Source organism: Natator depressus, chromosome 24, assembly GCF_965152275.1.
Source record: "Natator depressus isolate rNatDep1 chromosome 24, rNatDep2.hap1, whole genome shotgun sequence".
NCBI lineage: Eukaryota > Metazoa > Chordata > Testudines > Cheloniidae > Natator > Natator depressus.
Genome location: NC_134257.1, coordinates 22,233,877 through 22,251,884, shown reverse-complemented (window position 1 = coordinate 22,251,884; position 18,008 = coordinate 22,233,877). Strand labels below are relative to the sequence as shown.

The 18,008-nt window shown below is 64.9% G+C and overlaps 1 protein-coding gene and 1 pseudogene across 3 annotated transcripts; one reads left to right on the top strand and one right to left on the bottom strand.

Annotated features, from left to right (window-relative positions):
* Positions 1-1,275: 1,275 nt before the first annotated feature.
* Positions 1,276-12,625, bottom strand: DEDD2 (death effector domain containing 2). Of its 3 annotated transcripts, none has more exons than XM_074938630.1 (6): positions 12,180-12,625; positions 8,416-9,060; positions 8,133-8,243; positions 7,537-7,668; positions 2,256-2,674; positions 1,276-1,674 (listed from the first exon to the last, which is right to left on the bottom strand). In XM_074938630.1, exons 2-5 carry the CDS (start codon positions 8,882-8,884, stop codon positions 2,307-2,309), a joined length of 1,080 nt encoding a protein of 359 aa, XP_074794731.1. In that variant the 5' UTR covers positions 8,885-9,060; positions 12,180-12,625; the 3' UTR covers positions 1,276-1,674; positions 2,256-2,306. The 3 variants fall into 3 exon arrangements, with proteins under 3 accessions (XP_074794731.1, XP_074794732.1, XP_074794730.1); XM_074938631.1 differs by lacking the exon at positions 12,180-12,625 and adding an exon at positions 10,693-10,716; XM_074938629.1 differs by lacking the exon at positions 12,180-12,625 and adding an exon at positions 10,389-10,491.
* On the top strand, positions 10,691-16,795 carry LOC141977239 (uncharacterized; annotated as a pseudogene).
* Positions 16,796-18,008: the final 1,213 nt, after the last annotated feature.

Genomic DNA, 18,008 nt, shown 5'->3' with positions numbered 1-18,008 from the left:
GGTCCCTCTGTGGCTACTGGCCAGGATGATCAGGGTCCCAACAGGGATGTATCGGTTAACGGGTTAAACTTTTACGCATCAGTCTTATGGAACAAGCCCCCTTGTTCCCCATGTTAACTCCTTAACCGTTAACCGACAGAATTTTAATAGGTTACACGGTTACTATTTTAAACCCTATTCACATGCCTCGGACCCAACCCCATGCTCTAGGTGTCCCTAGCCTCTGCCTGCCAGGCGCTGGGCACGGATCCCTCAAGTCCTGGTCTGTTCATTCCCTCTGAAGCACCTGGCACCAGCTGCTGGGACCCTGGGCGAAGCTGGCCCCAGGTGGCTGCTCCGTCTCCTGCTCTGCTCCAAGAGCAGCTTTGGAAGCCTTCTGCCCCCTGGGGTAGCAATGCAAAGTACATAGGGAAACTGCCTAGGAAATCAAATTACAGCAGTTCCCTCTGGGCAGATCCTCGGACCCTGGCTTGGGAGCTGTGGGTCCCCCAGACACCCCAGCTTTCAGCTGCACAGGGGCTGCAGCCTGGAGAGGTGAGAGGAAGAGCAGGGGGAGGTGATTAGCCCAGTGGCCAGGACATGCCCCCACCCTGTGGGAGAACCAGGGCACCAGCAGCCCAAGAGCTGGGCTGACGGGACCACGTCCTCTGGCACCGGCCCGGCGCTGTTCTCCAAAGGCCTGCACTGGATACGGAAAAGGCGGCTCAGTGCAGTCTCCTTCAAGGTGACTCGGCACCACCCGACTTCCCACTCGGGGAAGAGCCAAACACGTTACTACAGCTGGTTTCCTGGGTTCCAGTCCAGCCGGGGAGAGGGGGGCTGGGAGCCAGGACTCCTGGGTTCTACCCCTGCGCGGGGAGGGAAGAGCAGCAGCCAGGACTCTGGGGTTCTTCCCCAGGCTGGTGGAGAAGGAACAGGCACTTTCCGCTCAAGGAGAGTCTCCTCAACAAATTCTCTTTGTTTTATTGATTTTTCCACCCCCTGATACAAGACGCTGCAAAGCCATTTGTCGGAAAGATCAAGTTGGGCTGTTTGGTTGGGTTTTTTTTTTTCTTCTTCATCTTCTGCTTAAAAAAATACCATCTATTTAAATAATTACACCAGCTGACACCCCCTGCCCCTGGGGCTCAGAGGGCAAATTCCTGCAGCCGCTTCCTGAGCCCTGTTCCCACCCCCCGCCCCCCAATATATTTATATTATGTACAAATCGCCAGAGAACAGGAAAACATCCCGAAGAAAAGCGACTCCAAGGTTCCCACTCTCCAACCCCCCCCCCCCCCCGACTCTCCCCAGCCTTCGGGGGAGGCAGCCAAAACGACAGCAGGAGGAAAACCAGGTCTGCGTCCTGAAAATAATTAAAGGTCAAGTCTCCTTGTCACCTGTGCCCCTGCCCGGGGACACAAGCCCCAGCGAGGGGGCTGGCCCCATGCCCTGTGCGTCTGGAGTTGCCTGTCCTGCCTCTTCAATACAGGAGCGGCATCACTGAGTCCAGTGCTCGGCCCAGCCCTGGCTGAGGGCTCCCGGGGCCGGCTGGCAGCTGGCACAGTTGGAGGCCTGCAGGCTGGCAGAGGTTTGCCCCGTGGCAGCACACAGACCGGGTCAGGCCGTTCTCAGGAGTCTCTGTGGCCCAAGTGGATGAGCTCCAGTGGCTCAGAAAAAAGTACAGACCAAGACCTGGGAGAGAACAAAGAGAAGGGTAAGTGCCAGGTGCAGAGCAGGCACTGCCATGGCCCAGCATCACAGGGGGAGGGCTCAGGGCAACAGCAAAGGGACCCCCCACGCACCATATGGCTCCCTACCCAACCCTGGGCAGATTCCTCTGCTAGCACCCAGAAGCAGCCAGGGCAGGAGTGGCAAGCACACAAAGAGGCCACGGCTAGCACCCAGGGGGACAGTGGCTAGCGTGGGGGGGACGATATGACAGGGGGAACTGGGAGTGATGGTGGCACCCACAGGGCTGGGACCCAGAGTCAGATGGGGCTGGTGGTGATGGTGGCTAGTGGGGGGGTGGGGAGGGGAGGAGACTGGGGGGAATAGTGGCTAGCATGGGGGGGAAGGGACTGTGGGTGATGGTGGCCAGCATGGAGGGAGGGGAGGGGGTGTGTATGCGTGGTGGGCGGGGAACAGGAGTGATGGTGGCTAGCACGCAGGGCGCTGGGACCCAGGGTCAGATGGGGCTGGTGCGTGTGTGCGCGCAGCTACCCGAGGTGGAAGAGGCCGGCTAACACTCAGCAGGGGTAGGGAGAGCTACATACCCAGACTGAATTCCCCGGAGGCCAGGCTGCGCCCCCGCCCCACAGGGGCCGTCACTGGGGTCCGAGGCTCTCCAGCAGCAGCCGGCGCCCCTCCTCGTAGTCATCCTCGTCCACGTTGACCAGCAGCCGGATGGCCTCCTGCCCCACGGCGTCCTTGAGGGACTCGGTGAGGAAGACGCCCTTGAGGGCCTCCAGCAGCGAGCCGTTCATGTAGTCGCTCCAGAAGGCGTCCAGGTAGGAGAGCTCCGAGAACTTGATGTCGCAGATGATGGAGCCCAGGTCGCGCGACTTGAGGATGGTGTTGGACTGGCCGAAGATGTCGAACTGGCGCTCCAGCCGGTGCTGCTTGTTGGACAGCACGTTCTGCCGCAGGACAGGCTCGTGCTGGCAGAACTCGGCACGCACCCGCAGCCGGATGTCTGGGGGGAAGAGGGACAGAGAGAGAGGGGAGGGGAGGGAAGGAGAGACACGGGGCGTTAGCGCCACAGGGCACAGGCCAGCAGCACACAGAGACCACGCGCTCATGCAGTGTGACGTTGGGGGGAGGGCGGCTCTGAACAGGCCTAGGGGCCAGCCCACTAAGGGCTCCGGATTCCCTCCCTAGAGCATCCTCTCGACATAGGGCTACAGCCAAACCTTGCCAAACGTCCACCTCGTACCCCTGGCAGCTCAGACCCACCAGCCCCAGCTAGCCAAGACCCTCTGGAGCAGCTCTGTGGGCCCACATAGCCCAGCCTTCCCCTGCCCCAGCTCCCACCCAGCCAGTTTGCCTCCCCACTGATCCACCAGGGCACCTCTGCCCCAGCCCCGCTCTCTCCTTAGATTTCCCCCATTGCGAAGATGCAGCCCATCCTGGGACTGTGCCTGCTGTGAGAGATCAGCGCCCCATTGCTGGGGGACTGAGAGTGACTGACGATCTCCTCAGCTGGCTCTTCCTGCCCTAGCCCCGCTCAGCTGGTTGGAGGATCTGCTTTTCCAGCCTCCCGTCCCCCAGATTTGGCAGGGTTTGGCTGCTGCCATGCAGCCGGGAAGAGGTGGGGTGTAGTTTTGGATCAGCCGCCAGTAAGGCCAAAACCGAACAGGGGGTGTCAAAGGGAAAATAAACAATGGCTACAGAGCAAGATACGGTCACATAAAGAACCCGAGAGGCAGGTGGGTGTTACATACGCTCTACAAGGCCGTCTGCTTTAATGGCTCTGTCTTGTGGTCCTCACCTGTAGAAGCATTAACTCAGAGTGCAGTCACAGCCCCGGCCTCCACTGCCAAGGCAACCCTGCCCAGAGCCCATGACCCCCAGAACCACACTGTTCTGTTGACACTGCGAGACACCCCCCACCTTCCAGCAAGGGGGCAGTGCTAGAGTCCTGCCCAATGCAGGCTGCCAGAGGGGCAAGGTGGTGGCGATGAGCTCCGACAGGCAAGGGGCTGGCAGAGGTGTGCTGAGACAGGATGCCCATTTTGGCCACGTGATTGGGCTTGGTACCCTTGCCCAGAGCCCTTCTCACCCGTTAGGGCTGCGGTCTGTCTGGGAGGCCAGCACAAGCTGTGATCAGAGTCCCTGTCTCTCCAGGGTTCAGCGCAATCGGGAGTCAGGCAATCCAGACTGGGGGTGGTGTCGCAGGGTGCCCTGGCAGCAATCCCCACCCCTAGGCCTCCTGCTCAGATCTCCCGCCCGAGCCTGCTCCTCCAGATGCCAGCGACACGCTGAGTGGCTGACAGCTTCCTTCCGTTTTACTGACACCACACACAGCTGGGACACAGCAATACCTGCTCTACCTGGAGGCTTGGCTCAAGGGATCCCTGAATCCAGAAACAGCAGGGGGCAGCTGTCCTGGGTGACGTTAACACACTGGGATCCTGCTCCCTCCTTGGAAGGGCTGGCAGGACAGGACTGGGGTCACCTCCTCCCCCAGGGATCAAGCCTGCCCACCTGTGGCTGGGAGAGATGGGGCCCTGGGCAGCTGCTGAGGTTACAGACATTTGGGACTGCTGCGCCCTCCTAGACTAGTAGCCCCCTGGGGCCCTGAAGGACCGGGACATGGACAAGGCATGCCCAGCCCCACAGAGGGGACAAGCTGTTGCCAGCAGCTGGGGAAACCCATGGGTAGCTCAAAGCAAGCAGCTCAAAGCTGTAAACGACCAAGCACCGCGGAGTGGGGGCTGCTGCTCTGATGGCTCCCCACGTGCTATCATGTGAGGGTCAGGCTGAGCAGAGCTCACTAGCAGGAGTGATCAGCTGACCGGGACTTTGGCACTAGTAGCCCGGAGTCCCCACACCTTGGGTGGGTGAGCTAGTCCCTCGCCAGGACGGGCACTGGCAACCTCTGCTGCCAGGTCTGCGCAGAGCTCATTACATACACGGACCTGGGCCGCACCAGCATCTGTGGGTCCTGTCCCTCCCAGCCCAGCTAACAGGCAGAGCTGCTGGGGCCAGGGGCTGCCCTGGCGCAGGGGCACCACAGGGGCTATGCTCTGAAGTGAGTCTGGGTTTTTACTAGAGCCTGGTACTCGGCCCGCTTGCATGGGCCGATACTTATGCTTTTCCAGGGGGTTGATCTCAACTGTGGACCGAGAGAAACAGGGTTCAAAGTTTTTAGCACATGGTAACAGCAAGACATCACTCTGAGCATCAATACGGCAAAGAATCTCAGCTGCGGGGGGGGCTGGCTGCTGACTGGACACCAGGCTGGGGGGTTGAGAGGCACCCCCTGTCGAATCGGGGGAGCAGTTGGAGGCTCACTCTTGCTGGGCAAGAGTGTGGGGGAACCAGTGAAACAGCAGGGGTGGGCTGTTAACCAGGCTGCGCTGAGGAGTGGCTGGGGGCGTATCAGCCTGGCAACTGGCAGGAAGGTGCCAGGTTCCAAGCCTGTTCTGTGGCTCCAGCAGTGACCAGCGGCACGGGTTGGGGACCATCTGAGACATGAACTACCGGCTGTCCGCTCCTGGATGGAGTCGGGCAGGAATCCAGCACGCTGGGGATTGGGGGCTACTCGGTCCATCTCCCGTTCTCACTGGCACCCCAGCATGCGAGCTGGCATGCAGCAGCCACTCCCATCAGCCCTGCTGGGGGTCTGTGGCACAGACTCCCCGCCGTGCCCTTCTGGAGCGGCCAGACCCTCTTGGCAGGGACATAGGAGCTGTCCCAAAGGGGGGGTGGGCTCAGCACTGCTGAGGTCTCTCTGGATCAGCATGCATGTGGGGGGAGCCCTCTGTCAGAGCCCTGCAGTGGGGGTTTAAAGCACACATTCAAAACATGATGGGTTTCACCGACAACTGCAGGAGAGATTGGGTGCGCTGGAGTCAGTTACCTTTGCGAGACAGTTCTGAGTAGCTTGCATTAGAGACACAGGGTCTCTTTATCATCAACTTTTGCTTAGTAACCTGGAATTTAAACGGTGGATTGAGAGAGAATTGGCAGAAATCAAGTAGCAGCAGCAGCAACAAAAAATCGTGATCCCAAGGAAAATCAGACCAGTCACCAGGCCCTAGCCTGGAAGGCAGACAGAGGGGAGGACACAGCCTCCTGGGGCTCAGGAAAGTTACGAATGAAGAGCTGCCGTCTGGACCTTGCCAGCGGTCCTGGGACTTGTGCCCCCAAGAAGCAAGGTAACATTATCAAACAGACAGGCAACAATCTAGCGTGGAAGGGAGCTTAGGGTCCGATCCGTGCACCTACCCGCCGGATGGCTTAGCTGCACCGTGAAGCTGCAGTATTGACACTCACTGAATTATTTTTGAACCTTCTTCGTTAGAACCCATGGCCTGCAAATTGGTCAAACGGGAAGAGAGCGTTTTTGTGCAGTTTGCTTTTCCGGTCATTCGCATCGCACCGACACAGACACCAGGACACAGAGCAGTGGTGATGCTGGTGCTCGGCACCCGGCTGGCTGAGCGGGGCGCATGGGTTATATGCTGGTCTCGGAGATAGAAATCCAGGCCACCGTCTTGGAATTGAGACAGCTACCCCCATGAAGGGCAGCATCTGGGCTCTAATAGAGCTAGGGGAGCATTTGGGAACGGCCATGAGCCAGGCTAGATTCCTAGAATTTAAGGTCAGCCGTGATCATTCCACTACCTAGTCTGCCCTCAGGGCATGGCTGACACCAAACAGCTTCCATGTTGCTAGAAGCCACACCCGCAGAACCTGCTAGCAGGGGGCCCCCCAAGCAGGAGGAGCTCAGAGAACCCATGTTTGACTATCAGGCCCTGACCTTTAGTCAGGTCTGTGGACTCTTGGAGCTGAAAAATGCTAAGTCCTGGCTCCGACAGGGCTTTCCGCTGATAGATCTCAAAGCACTTTACCAATCGGTCAGGATCGTTATCTCTAGGTTACAGATGTGGAAACTGAACCACAGAGAGGCAGCGTGACTTGCCTAAAACCCCCCGTAGGGCAGTGGCTGAGCCGGGCCTAGAACCCAGGAATTTGGCAGCACCTGGGACTGGCACTTTACATAACCACCCACTGCAGGAGCCAGCCTCGCTGGCCTTTGCTAGTCTAAAGGCAGCGTCTGAGAAATAAGTTCCTGACGAGGCAGACAGAGGGCAGAGCTGAACCCCATGGCACCCCAAGAGGGGACAAAGCACAGTCCTAAGAGCTAGGTTGCTGTGAGCAGGATTGAAAGGAATAAGCATCAATCTCAGCTCTCTGCTCTGCAATAGCACCCAAGCACCTCAGTCCCGCACCAGGCCCTCCCGCGCTAGGGGCTGTACAGACACGGAGCTGGAATCAATATGGTTTGGGATTAGAATTTCTTGCAGCGGAACCAGCTTTCACTCAGTTATTTGCCTCCGTTAAATCCTCTGCTTCTTCCTCCTAGTCTGCACTGGCCCTGGGCTCAGCACCTAGACCAGCATATAACACAGGGTGGAAGTCAGGCCCCGTCCAAGCCAGCGCCCAACACCCGAGGGCTGGCACATCTCAGGCGTTTCCTCCCGCCCTCACGCAAGGTGTAGCCATACGACAGTTAGAGCCATGAGAGAAGAAACAGAGCGGGGCGGCCAGGGGGACGGGACCCACAGGCTCACAGGAGTGGGCCAGGACTCCCTGCTCCCCCACAGGGCTGGGGTGAGGCACCCCACTGGACTTGCGCAGCGCCCCCTCGAAGTCATTGACACGGAAGGGGCCTGCACTTTGGTTAGAGACTCAGACCAGTGTCCCTGCCCCACCCCAGCTGGGGGAAGAGTAAGAGGCTCCAATCTATCCCCCACTAGGAACCAGAGCCTTTCCATGGCCTGGTCCAAAGGTGGGGGGGCCCTGGGCATGCGCCAGCCAGACACCTACCACAGGTCACTTTGGTGGGGGATGGGGGCTCCTGCTTGAGGGCAGGGACTGTCTTTGCCCCACGCCGCCTGCCGAGGGCACTGGCCCGTGCCCTGCCTCTGCTCACCCGCTTCCTCTTGCTGGAGTTGGAGCCTGGAGAAGAGAAGGAAGGTATGGGTAACAGGACAGAGGCAAGGGCTCAGAGCAGGGCAAGAGAACAGGGCAAGGGCTCGGAGCAGAGCTCCACAAGGGAAATGGTGTCTAGTGGCTAGATCACTGGCACTGGGGAGCCAGGACTCCTGCTTTCTACCCCGGCACTGGGAGAGGAGAGGGATTTAGGACCCACCTCCCACGCAGCCCTTGCCCTCAGCTCCCCACACGTCCAGGGGGCGGGCACTGCTCCATGGGGAAGGAGAAGGAGCAGAATTTTCCACCACTACACATCAGGGCTGAGATCCATGCTCATTCCCCAGGGAATGGGGGCCTCCTCGGATGAGATAGGCCTGAAAAGAGGCCAATGGCCTGCGGTAATGTTCCCAGCTACGCAGAAGGGGAAGGGGTTGGTGCTGGCAGAGGGCTATACATCCCTCCCACCCCAGCACAGCCGGCCACCATACCTGTCTCCCACTGATCGGGCTGGGTCTCTGCAGAGGCTGAGCCGAGGCAACTGTCCATCTGCCGGTCGGAAGCTGTCACAGACGGGCCGTAGGTGTATCGCTCAGGGGACACTAAGGGGGAGAAGAGAGGCGAGTTCCCCTGGGACAGCACCACAGCGGGATTCAGCGGATGGAAACCGTCCCCCTGTATGCCTCATTGTCCCAAATCTGGCTCAGAGCAGGCACACCTCAGAGCTCTCCACCCCCACAAACCCAGCCCCCTTCTCCTCCCAAGCCTTGGTACCTGTCCGCTGCCTCTTCAGGGTGACGTAGGGCAACAGGTCGTGCCTGGTCAGCAACCGCAGGAGCTGCAGTAGCTGCAGGAAATTGGTCTCATCACATCTCCCTCTCCTCTCCAGCTCCAGCAGCAGCTCCACCCCGTTCCTGGGCTGGTGCCGCTCGCCCACCACCTCTAGGCTCCCGGTTGCCTCCACCGGAGCTTGCCAGCGCCGGCTCCTCCTTTGCCAGCTCTCCAGAAGAGGCGAGGGGGTCTCTGCTCTGTCCTCTTCCACCACAGCCCACAGCCTGGGGTCCAGCGGGTGGGTCCAGGGCTGGGTCTCATCAAGGAGGAAGGAGAGCACAGCCACATCATTCTCCGTCAGCTGGGAGCCGATCACCTCGAACATGTGGTGCAAAGACACCATGCCGTAGTACTCCAAGCACTCCTCCTCCTCCCAGGGGTGGGAAATGACCAGCCGCTTCATCTCAGCCATCCCAGGTCACAGGCCTGCAGATCAGCTCTGGCTTTGGGTAGGGCAGTGGATGGGAAGCACTTTCGGGCAGGTAAATGGGAGGAGACTTGGGGTCTAACACGTGTTAGGGCTCAATGGAGAATCCGTGCAGACTCTACAGCACAAGATCTCTCTGGGGACTCGAGTCCAAACAGCGTCTGCAAAAGGACACAGCAGGACTGTGAGCCGGAGCAGGAGAGGACCTGGTGCAGTGTTGGGGAGAGGAAAAGCCAGGAAGTCACAGTATATCTAGTCCAACCCCCTGCTCAAAGCAGGCCCAATCCTCAATTTTTGCCCCAGATCCCTAAATGGCCCCCTCAAGGATTGAACTCAGAACCCTGGGTTTAGCAGGCCAATGCTCAAACCACTGAGCTATTCCTCCCCCCAGAGTCACACGTAGCTCTTCAGAACAGAGCCAGGAGTGACAACATAGCGTTCGGAACAGGGAACCAGGACACCTGGGTTCCCTCTCTAGTTCTCTGCTAAGCGTCGGGCTGCAATTCCCCCACAGACCTTAGAGCCCCGATGCCCTGCTCTCTCCCATGGGTCCCCACTCCTCTCCCCGAGCCAGAGATAGAACCCAGGAGTCCTGGCTCCCAGCTCTAACCACCAGCCCCCACTCCCCTCCCAGAGCTGGGGACAGACCCCAGGAGTCTGACCCCCACTCTAAGCACCACGCCCCCTGCAGAGCTTGGGTGCTGTAAATGGCTGTTTCATGGCTGAGTGACATGATGGCTCCCCACAGAGGTGTCCCAGAGCAAAGGCGCCACAAGGTGGCAGCAACTAGACAGACAAGAAAAACAACACAAGCTGCCAACACAGCCCCACGCCCTTTGCCTGTCTCCCCCCAGGCAAATGTGGCCACAGCCTAGCCCTGCCCCCCTGCCTGTACCCCCCCAGCCTGCCACAGCCCCCCCCGCCTGCCTGTACCCCCCTGCCCGTCTGCCAGAGCCCCCCCAACCCTCCCCCCAGCCTGCCAGAGCCCCCCCAGCCCCCCCACCTGCCTGTACCCCCCTGCCCCAGCACCTCCACCCCCCCTGCCTGAACCCTCCCCCCAGCCTGCCACAGCCCCCCCCGCCTGTCTGTACCCCCCTGCCCACCTGCCACAGCTCCCCCAGTCCCCCTGCCTGCCTGAACCCTCCCCCACAGCCTGCCAGAGCCCCCCCAGCCCCCCCACCTGCCTGTACCCCCCTGCCCCAGCACCCCCACCCCCCCTGCCTGAACCCTCCCCCCCCGCCTGCTACAGCCCCCCCAACCCCCACGCCTGCCTGAACCCTCCCCCCCAGCCTGCCAGAGCCCCCCCCCAGCCCGCCACAGCCCCCCCCTGCCCCAGCACCCCCACCCCCCCAGCCTGAACCCTCCACCACAGCCCCCCCACCCTGAACCCTCCCCCCCTCCCGCCTGCCACAGCCCCCCCAGCCTGAACCCTCCCGCCACAGCCCCCCCCCGAGCCTGTACCTCCCCCTCTCCCGGCCCCCCACCTCACCCAGGTCTCGCCGCCCCGGCCGCGGCTTGGCTCCTTCTGGCACCTTCGATCCCTCTGCGCATGCGTCTCCCCCACCTGCCACCCGCGGCCCCACCTTGCGCATGCGTCCCTCCAACCGCTGCCGTCCTATCCCCGCCCCCAGCGCATGCGTCGAAGCCGCCCGGAACACCGGGCGCACGCGCCACTCTCGAACCCACCCACCGCGCAGGCGCGAAGCGCCCCCTCCGCTTAAATAACAGCTCCCTGCGCGTGCGCTTTCCCACTAACACACTCTCTCCCCCACCCCCCCGCGTTCCAACCTCACCGCGCCCGGCACGCGGATGTTCGGCCTGTGTCCTCGTGACCCACGTGTGGGGGCGGGACTGACTCGCTCCGCTCCAGGCGACACGCCTCGAGCATGCGCGAGGCGAGGAGTTGGGAAGAGGCCGGTTCAGGGAGCGAGGCCGCTACGCTACTAACGTAAGCGGGGAGGCTGAGTGGCAGCTGCGCGGCCGGCTATAACGGGGCTTTGCGGCATGACGGAGGCCGGGCTGCGCTACTGGCGTAAAGGGCCGGCCGCGGGGGCAGAGCGGTTCCGCTATTGACGTAAGAGGCCAAAGCGTGTAAACTGCTCCCCCCCCACACACACACAGGGCGGGGGGAGGGGGAGAGGGAGAGGCGCCCCCCCCACACACACACACAGGGCGGGGGGGAGGGGAAGAGGCGCCCCCCACACACACACACACAGGGCGGGGGGGAGGGGAAGAGGCGCCCCACACACACACACACACACAGGGCGGGGGGGAGGGGAAGAGGCGCCCCCCCACACACACACACACACACACAGGGCGGGGGGGAGGGGAAGAGGCGCCCCCCCACACACACACACACACAGGGCGGGGGGGAGGGGAAGAGGCGCCCCCCCACACACACACACACACAGGGCGGGGGGAGGGGGAGAGGTGCCCCCCCCACACACACAGGGCGGGGGGGAGGGGGAGAGGCGCCCCCCACACACACACACACACAGGGCGGGGGGGAGGGGAAGAGGCGCCCCCCCCCACACACACACAGGGCGGGGGGGAGGGGAAGAGGCGCCCCCCCCCACACACACACACACAGGGCGGGGGGGAGGGGAAGAGGCGCCCCCCCCCCACACACACAGGGCGGGGGGGAGGGGAAGAGGCGCCCCCCCCCACACACACACACAGGGCGGGGGGGAGGGGAAGAGGCGCCCCCCCCCACACACACACACACAGGGCGGGGGGGAGGGGAAGAGGCGCCCCCCCACACACACACACACACAGGGCGGGGGGGAGGGGAAGAGGCGCCCCCCCACACACACACACACAGGGCGGGGGGAGGGGAAGAGGCGCCCCCCCCCACACACACACAGGGCGGGGGGGAGGGGAAGAGGCGCCCCCCACACACACACACAGGGCGGGGGGGAGGGGAAGAGGCGCCCCCACACACACACACACAGGGCGGGGGGGAGGGGAAGAGGCGCCCCCCCCCACACACACACACAGGGCGGGGGGGAGGGGAAGAGGCGCCCCCCACACACACACACACAGGATGGGCAGGGAGAAGTGTGTGTGTTTTTGTGTAATGTGTATCTGTGTCTGTCACTGCATGTTGCTTAGGCTTGTGTTTTGTGTTTGCGTGCAGATCTCTCTGTGTGTGTCTCTTGTTGAGTGCCGTGTGCGTGTGTGATGCTGTGTGTGTCTCGCTATGTGCTCTGGATGTGCGTCCGATGTGGTACGTCTGTCATTGCAGCCTGTGTGAACATGCGTGTCTGTGTCTGCTGCATACCTGTGCTGTGTGTCCTGGCAGTCTCTCCTGGTGTGACTCTCGCTGTGTGTGTCATTGTGGTGTGTCCATCTGCATGTCTCTTGCAGTGCATGCGTTGTCATGTCTCACACTTCCTGTGCCGTTGCAGTGGGTCCTCTGGGTATGTGAGATTGCAGTATGTCCGGTCTGCCTGTGTCTCTCCTGGTACATCACTGGCGGTGTGTGTGTGTGTGTGTCACTGTGTGTGTGTTGTGTCGCTCTGTGTGTGTGTGACACACGGGGTGTCGTGTAGGGGGGATGCTCCATGTGTGTGTCATGGCGGAGTGGCGCTGTGTGTGTGTGTCACATGCAGTGTTAGGGGTTGTGGTATGTCACTGTGTGTGTCACACGCAGCCTGTCTCTGTGGGGGTGTTGCGCTGTGTGTGTCATTTGTAGGGTGTTGTGTGTGTCACGCGGTGTGAGACAGGTTCGGGGGGGGGGGTCACTGTCGGGCGGCCTCTAATACACGCTCCCCCTCCGTAAAATCCCATCCGGGGCGGGGCTTCCATATGGCCCCGCCCCCGCCCCGTTAGGCCCTGCCCGCCTTCGCGGCGTCCCTGGGAGGGGCTTCCTGGTGGCCACGCCCCCTCCCGCCGCGCAGCCTCGTTCCAGCTCCTAGGTTCCCGAGGTCGGGAGCCGCCCCGCTCCGCCCCCTCAGTATCGCGGCCGCTGATTGGTCGCGGGCGTCTGCTCGGCGGGGCCCAATCAGGAGGCGCCGGGCGGCGGGGTCCGGCCGGGAGGAGACGGAGCGAGAGGCGGCGGCGGCGGCCGGGCCGAGGTGAGTGGCGGGCCCTGCCCCCCCCGGACTCCCCCAGGACTCCTCCCCCCCCGCAGCTGGGCCCTGCGCCTCCCCCCCCCCCGGGACTCCTCCCCCCCCGCAGCTGGGCCCTGCCCCCCCCCGGACTCCCCCAGGACTCCTCCCCCCGCGGCAGCTGGGCCCTGCGCCTCCCCCCCTCCCCGGGACTCCTCCCCCCCCGCAGCTGGGCCCTGCCCGCCCCGGGACCCCCCCGCAGCTGGACCCTGCGCCCCCCCCCGGGACTCCTCCCCCCCCGCAGCTGGGCCCTGCCCCCCCCGGACTCCCCCAGGACTCCTCCCCCCGCGGCAGCTGGGCCCTGCGCCTCCCCCCCCCCCGGGACTCCTCCCCCCCAGCAGCTGGGCCCTGCCCGCCCCGGGACCCCCCCGCAGCTGGACCCTGCGCCCCCCCCCGGGACTCCTCCCCCCCCGCAGCTGGACCCTGCGCGCCCCCCCGCCCCGGGACTCCTCCCCCCCCGCAGCTGGGCCCTGCCCCCCCCGGACTCCCCCAGGACTCCTCCCCCCGCGGCAGCTGGGCCCTGCGCCTCCCCACCCCCCGGGACTCCTCCCCCCCCAGCAGCTGGGCCCTGCCCGCCCCGGGACCCCCCCGCAGCTGGGCCCTGCGCGCCCCCCCGCCCCGGGACTCCTCCCCCCTCCCCGCAGCTGGGCCCTGCGCGCCCCCCCGCCCCGGGACTCCTCCTCCCCCCCCCGCAGCTGGACCCTGCGCCCCCCCCCCCGGGACTCCTCCCCCCCCGCAGCTGGACCCTGCGCCCCCCCCCGGGACTCCTCCCCCCCCGCAGCTGGACCCTGCGCCTCCCCCCCCCCCCGGGACTGCTCCCCCCTCCCCGCAGCTGGACCCTGCGCCTCCCCCCCCCCCGGGACTCCTCCCCCCGCCAGCAGCTGGGCCCTGCGCGCCCCCCCCCCCGGGACTCCTCCCCCCGCCAGCAGCTGGGCCCTGCGCGCCCCCCCCCCCCGGGACTCCTCCCCCCGCCAGCAGCTGGGCCCTGCGCGCCCCCCCCCTCCCCGCAGCTGGGCCCTGCGCGCCCCCCCCCCTCGGGACTGCTCCCCCCCTCCCCGCAGCTGGGCCCTGCGCGCCCCCCCCCCGGGACTCCTCCCCCCCTCCCCGCAGCTGGGCCCTGCGCCCCCCCCCCGGGACTGCTCCCCCCCTCCCCGCAGCTGGGCCCTGCGCGCCCCCCCCCCCCCCGGACTGCTCCCCCCCTCCCCGCAGCTGGGCCCTGCGCCCCCCCCCCCCCCGGACTGCTCCCCCCCTCCCCGCAGCTGGGCCCTGCCCTCCCGCTCACCAGGTCTCTCCCCACAGGCCATGGCAGAGGAGCTGCCCCCCTCCCTCTTCTTCCAGCACCAGTACATGTGCTCCGAGTGTGGCCTGCTCTACAACACGCTGGAGGAGGTGCTGATCCACCAGCAGAGCCACCTGGGGGAGCCCTGCCAGCCCCCCGGCGCCGCCCCCGCCGTGGCCCTCGACGTGGGGCCCCTGCAGGAGAACCACTACCAGTGCCTGGAGTGCGGGCGCGTCCTGCTCTCGCCGGACGAGCTGCTGGCCCACCAGAGCCTTCACCCCCGCCAGGTGCCTGCCCGCCCGCCGCCCCCCGCCTCTGCCAGCCAGATTCACTACCAGTGCAGTGAGTGCAAGGAGCTCTTTGCCGCGCCCGACCTGTGGCTGGCCCATCGCCAGAGCCACAAGGCCCAGGAGCCCGTGGCCGCCGCCCCGCCACCGCCCCCTCCCCCGCCGGCCCCCCAGCCGACCATGCACCCCTACGAATGCTCGGAGTGCGCCGGCCTCTTCCAGACGCCTGAGGAGCTGCTGGAGCACCAGGGCGAGCACTTCACTGAGACGGAGAAGGAGAGCGGGGAGCCGGCTGTGCCCGGGGGTCAAACAGGAGCCCCCCAGCTCTCCCACCCCCTCTCAGCAGCCGCCACCGCTGGCCCCTCCGCGGGCCTGGCGCTGCGGAGAGTGCCAGCAGGAGTTCGGCGCGGCGGAGGAGCTGCGGCGCCACCGCCGGGAGCACGCCTCCGAGGAGTTCCTGTGCAGCGAGTGCCAGCGCGGCTTCACACGGCCAACCGGCTGCTGGCGCACCAGCGGGCGCACGTGGACGGCACGCACGAGTGCCCCAACTGCAGCAAGGTCTTCAAGAAGGCGGCCTCGCTGGAGCAGCACATGCGCATCCACAAGGGCGAGGCCCTGTACCTGTGCGTCGACTGCGGCCTGGGCTTCGGCACCGAGATGACGCTGGTGGTGCACCGCAAGAGCCACACGGCCAACCCGCTGCACCGCTGCGCCTGCGGCAAGACCTTCAGCAACATGACCAAGTTCCTCTACCACCGCCGCACCCACGCCGGCAAGAGCGGGGCCCCGCCGGCCCGGGCCCGCGCCCCGGAGCCGGAGCCGGCCCCGCCGCCGCCCGCCGAGGAGCCGGCCCCGCCGCCGCCTGCCGGGGCGCCGAAGCTCGCCGGCCCCCCCTGCGGCCGGCGGCTTCCTGTGCCCGCAGTGCGGCAAGGCCTTTTCCAGCCACATCCGCATGGTGCGGCACAAGCGGGTGGTCCACGTGCTGGAGCGCAAGCACAAGTGCCCCACCTGCGGCAAGAGCTTCAAGAAGCTGGTGCACGTCCGGAACCACCTGCGCACGCACACCGGGGAGCGCCCCTTCCAGTGCAGCGAGTGCGGCAAGACCTTCGCCTCCCAGGCCAACCTGATGCGCCACCACCTGACCACACCGGCGAGCGCCCCTACCAGTGCGACGTCTGCCAGAAGCGCTTCACCCAGTCCTCCAACCTGCAGCAGCACCGGCTGCTCCACGCGGCGCCGGCCCCTTCCCCTGCCAGGACTGCGGCGCCACCTTCTCGCGGGCCCACAAGCTGGCCCTGCACCGCGTCAGCCACACCGGCCAGCTGCCCTTCCAGTGCCCCGAGTGCGACAAATCCTTCGCCCGCAAGCGGCTGCTGGAGCTGCACCGGCTGGCCCACGCTGGGCGCGAGCCCCACCGCTGCCCAGACTGCGGTGCCCTCTTCGTCCGCCTGGCCAAGCTGGAGGAGCACCGCTGTGCCCACAAGAAGCTGTACCCGTGCCCGTCCTGTGGCAAGTGCCTGGGTTCCCTGGCCAAGCTGGCGCTGCACCAGCTGGTGCACTCCGGCCAGCGCCCCTTCACCTGCAGCCTCTGCGGCAAGGGCTTCACCAACCGAGCGGGCTGAGCCGCCACCAGCAGCGCCACACGGGCGTGCGCCCGCACAAGTGCCCGCTCTGCTCCAAGACCTTCGTGGCAGCCTCGGGGCTGCAGCTCCACCAGCGCACGCACACGGGCGAGCGCCCCTTCCCCTGCCCGGAGTGCGGCAAGGCCTTCCGGCAGGCCACCCACCTGCGGGAGCACCGGCGGCTGCACACGGCGAGCGCCCCTACCCGTGCCCCGAGTGCGGCAAGGCCTTCATCCAGTCCATGCACCTGGCCGAGCACCGGCGCATCCACACCGGCGAGCGCCCCCACCGCTGCCCGCACTGCGCCAAGGCCTTCAAGACCCTCTCCAACCTGCGCAGCCACCGCAAGACCCACGGGGCTGCCGCCGCCCCGGCCCCACCCGCCGCCCAGCCCACCCAGACCATCATGTGCACTGAGTTCGGGGAGACCATCGCCATCATTGAGACGGCGGAACCGCTGCCCCTGGTGGAGACCATCGAAATCTACCAGGCTGCCCTGGAGGGCAGCCTCCAGGTGGACAATCTGCAGGTCAATGCCTTCGTATAGGGGCACAGGCCCCCCCTGTAAATAAAAGTTCTGGTTTTGCCCGTTTGCCTGCCCAGCCCCCCCACTGCGTCTCATCCTGGCACGGAGGGGGGTGGTCGCTGCATGTCCTGGGCTGCTGTCTGGGTATGGGGGGCAGCAGGTCCTCTTACCCTTCCCATTCCATCTCTGCCCCAGGGCACTTCTTGGGTCCTTCCTGCTCTCCAGGCAGACCCCCCTGGGTGGGACGGGACCAGGGGGCTTTGAACTGGAGCCTTCCAAGGTTATTCTCCCCCCCCCCCCCCCCCCCGCTGTAGGATTAGCCTGAGGGGCTGGGCCCTTCCCCATAGGCTATCTTGCTCTGGAAGGGGGCTTGGGGTTAGCAACCAGCCAGGGGAAGGCATCTCAGTAGGAATCCCTTGCCAGGTTGTGGGGCTGGGCAGTGGAGTGTGTTCAGCAGTTGAGATTGGCAAGGGGGGATGCCAGCGTGGGCCCCTATAACTTGGTGTGCACCAAGGGGCTAGGGGGACTGGTTCAGGAAGGTTGGGAATAATGGGACATAAGGGCCTCTCCCCTCTAGGGGCACTAGCTCCCATCTGCCCCTAGGGCAAGGGATGGGAATGGGAGCTGGGAATGGGGCAGGATGCTGGTCCAGCCCCCTTTGCTCTGTTTGGTCTGGACTGTTCTGAGACCAGAATATGCAAGCAACCTGTGACCTCATCTGTGCCCTAGGCCCCCTTCCCTTCATGGGCTGGCCCCAGAGCCAGGGCCTCCCCCCAACCGTTGGCATATGGAGAAGTGGGGCCAGCCTTATACCTGGCTGGAAGGTGCCCCACACTCCCTGCAGAGCACATAGGGCACCACCCACACCTCCTGCTGGGTGACCACCTCCATCATGGGGGAAACTGAGGCAGGGAGCCTGACCCTTAAGGGTTCTGAGGCAGGACAGAGCAGGGAAGAGAACGCAGGAGTCCTGGTGCCGAGGGCTCCCTGGGCAAAGCACCCCTCTCCCAGTGCTGGAGGCTCTCCCCGGTTACTTGCTGAAGGGAGTGCCCCCCCCAAGCCCACCAATGGGGCTGGAGCAGCACAGGGGGACTGAGTGATGCCCTCCGGTGGGGCCCTACACTTGTCCCTGCAGCCTGGGAATTGCTCACATTTCCCTCTGCCCCCTGGGCGGGCTGTTGGTCTGGGAAGGGGGACCCATGAGCTGTGCCCCCAGGCTGCAGCAGTTCCGTGGTCATTAAACCAAGGGTGGGGCATTAACAGATGTACATTTGGAGTTAGGCACC

Excerpts from the sequence above, each read along its gene's own strand:
- DEDD2 (XM_074938630.1), bottom strand. The coding sequence starts at position 8,884 with ATGGCTGAGATGAAGCGGCTGGTCATTTCCCACCCCTGGGAGGAGGAG. Across the intron at positions 8,244-8,415 it reads CCTGAAGAGGCAGCGGACAG|TGTCCCCTGAGCGATACACC; the intron begins GTACCAAGGCTT and ends TCTCCCCCTTAG. Across the intron at positions 2,675-7,536 it reads CCCCACCAAAGTGACCTGTG|ACATCCGGCTGCGGGTGCGT; the intron begins GTAGGTGTCTGG and ends TCTTCCCCCCAG.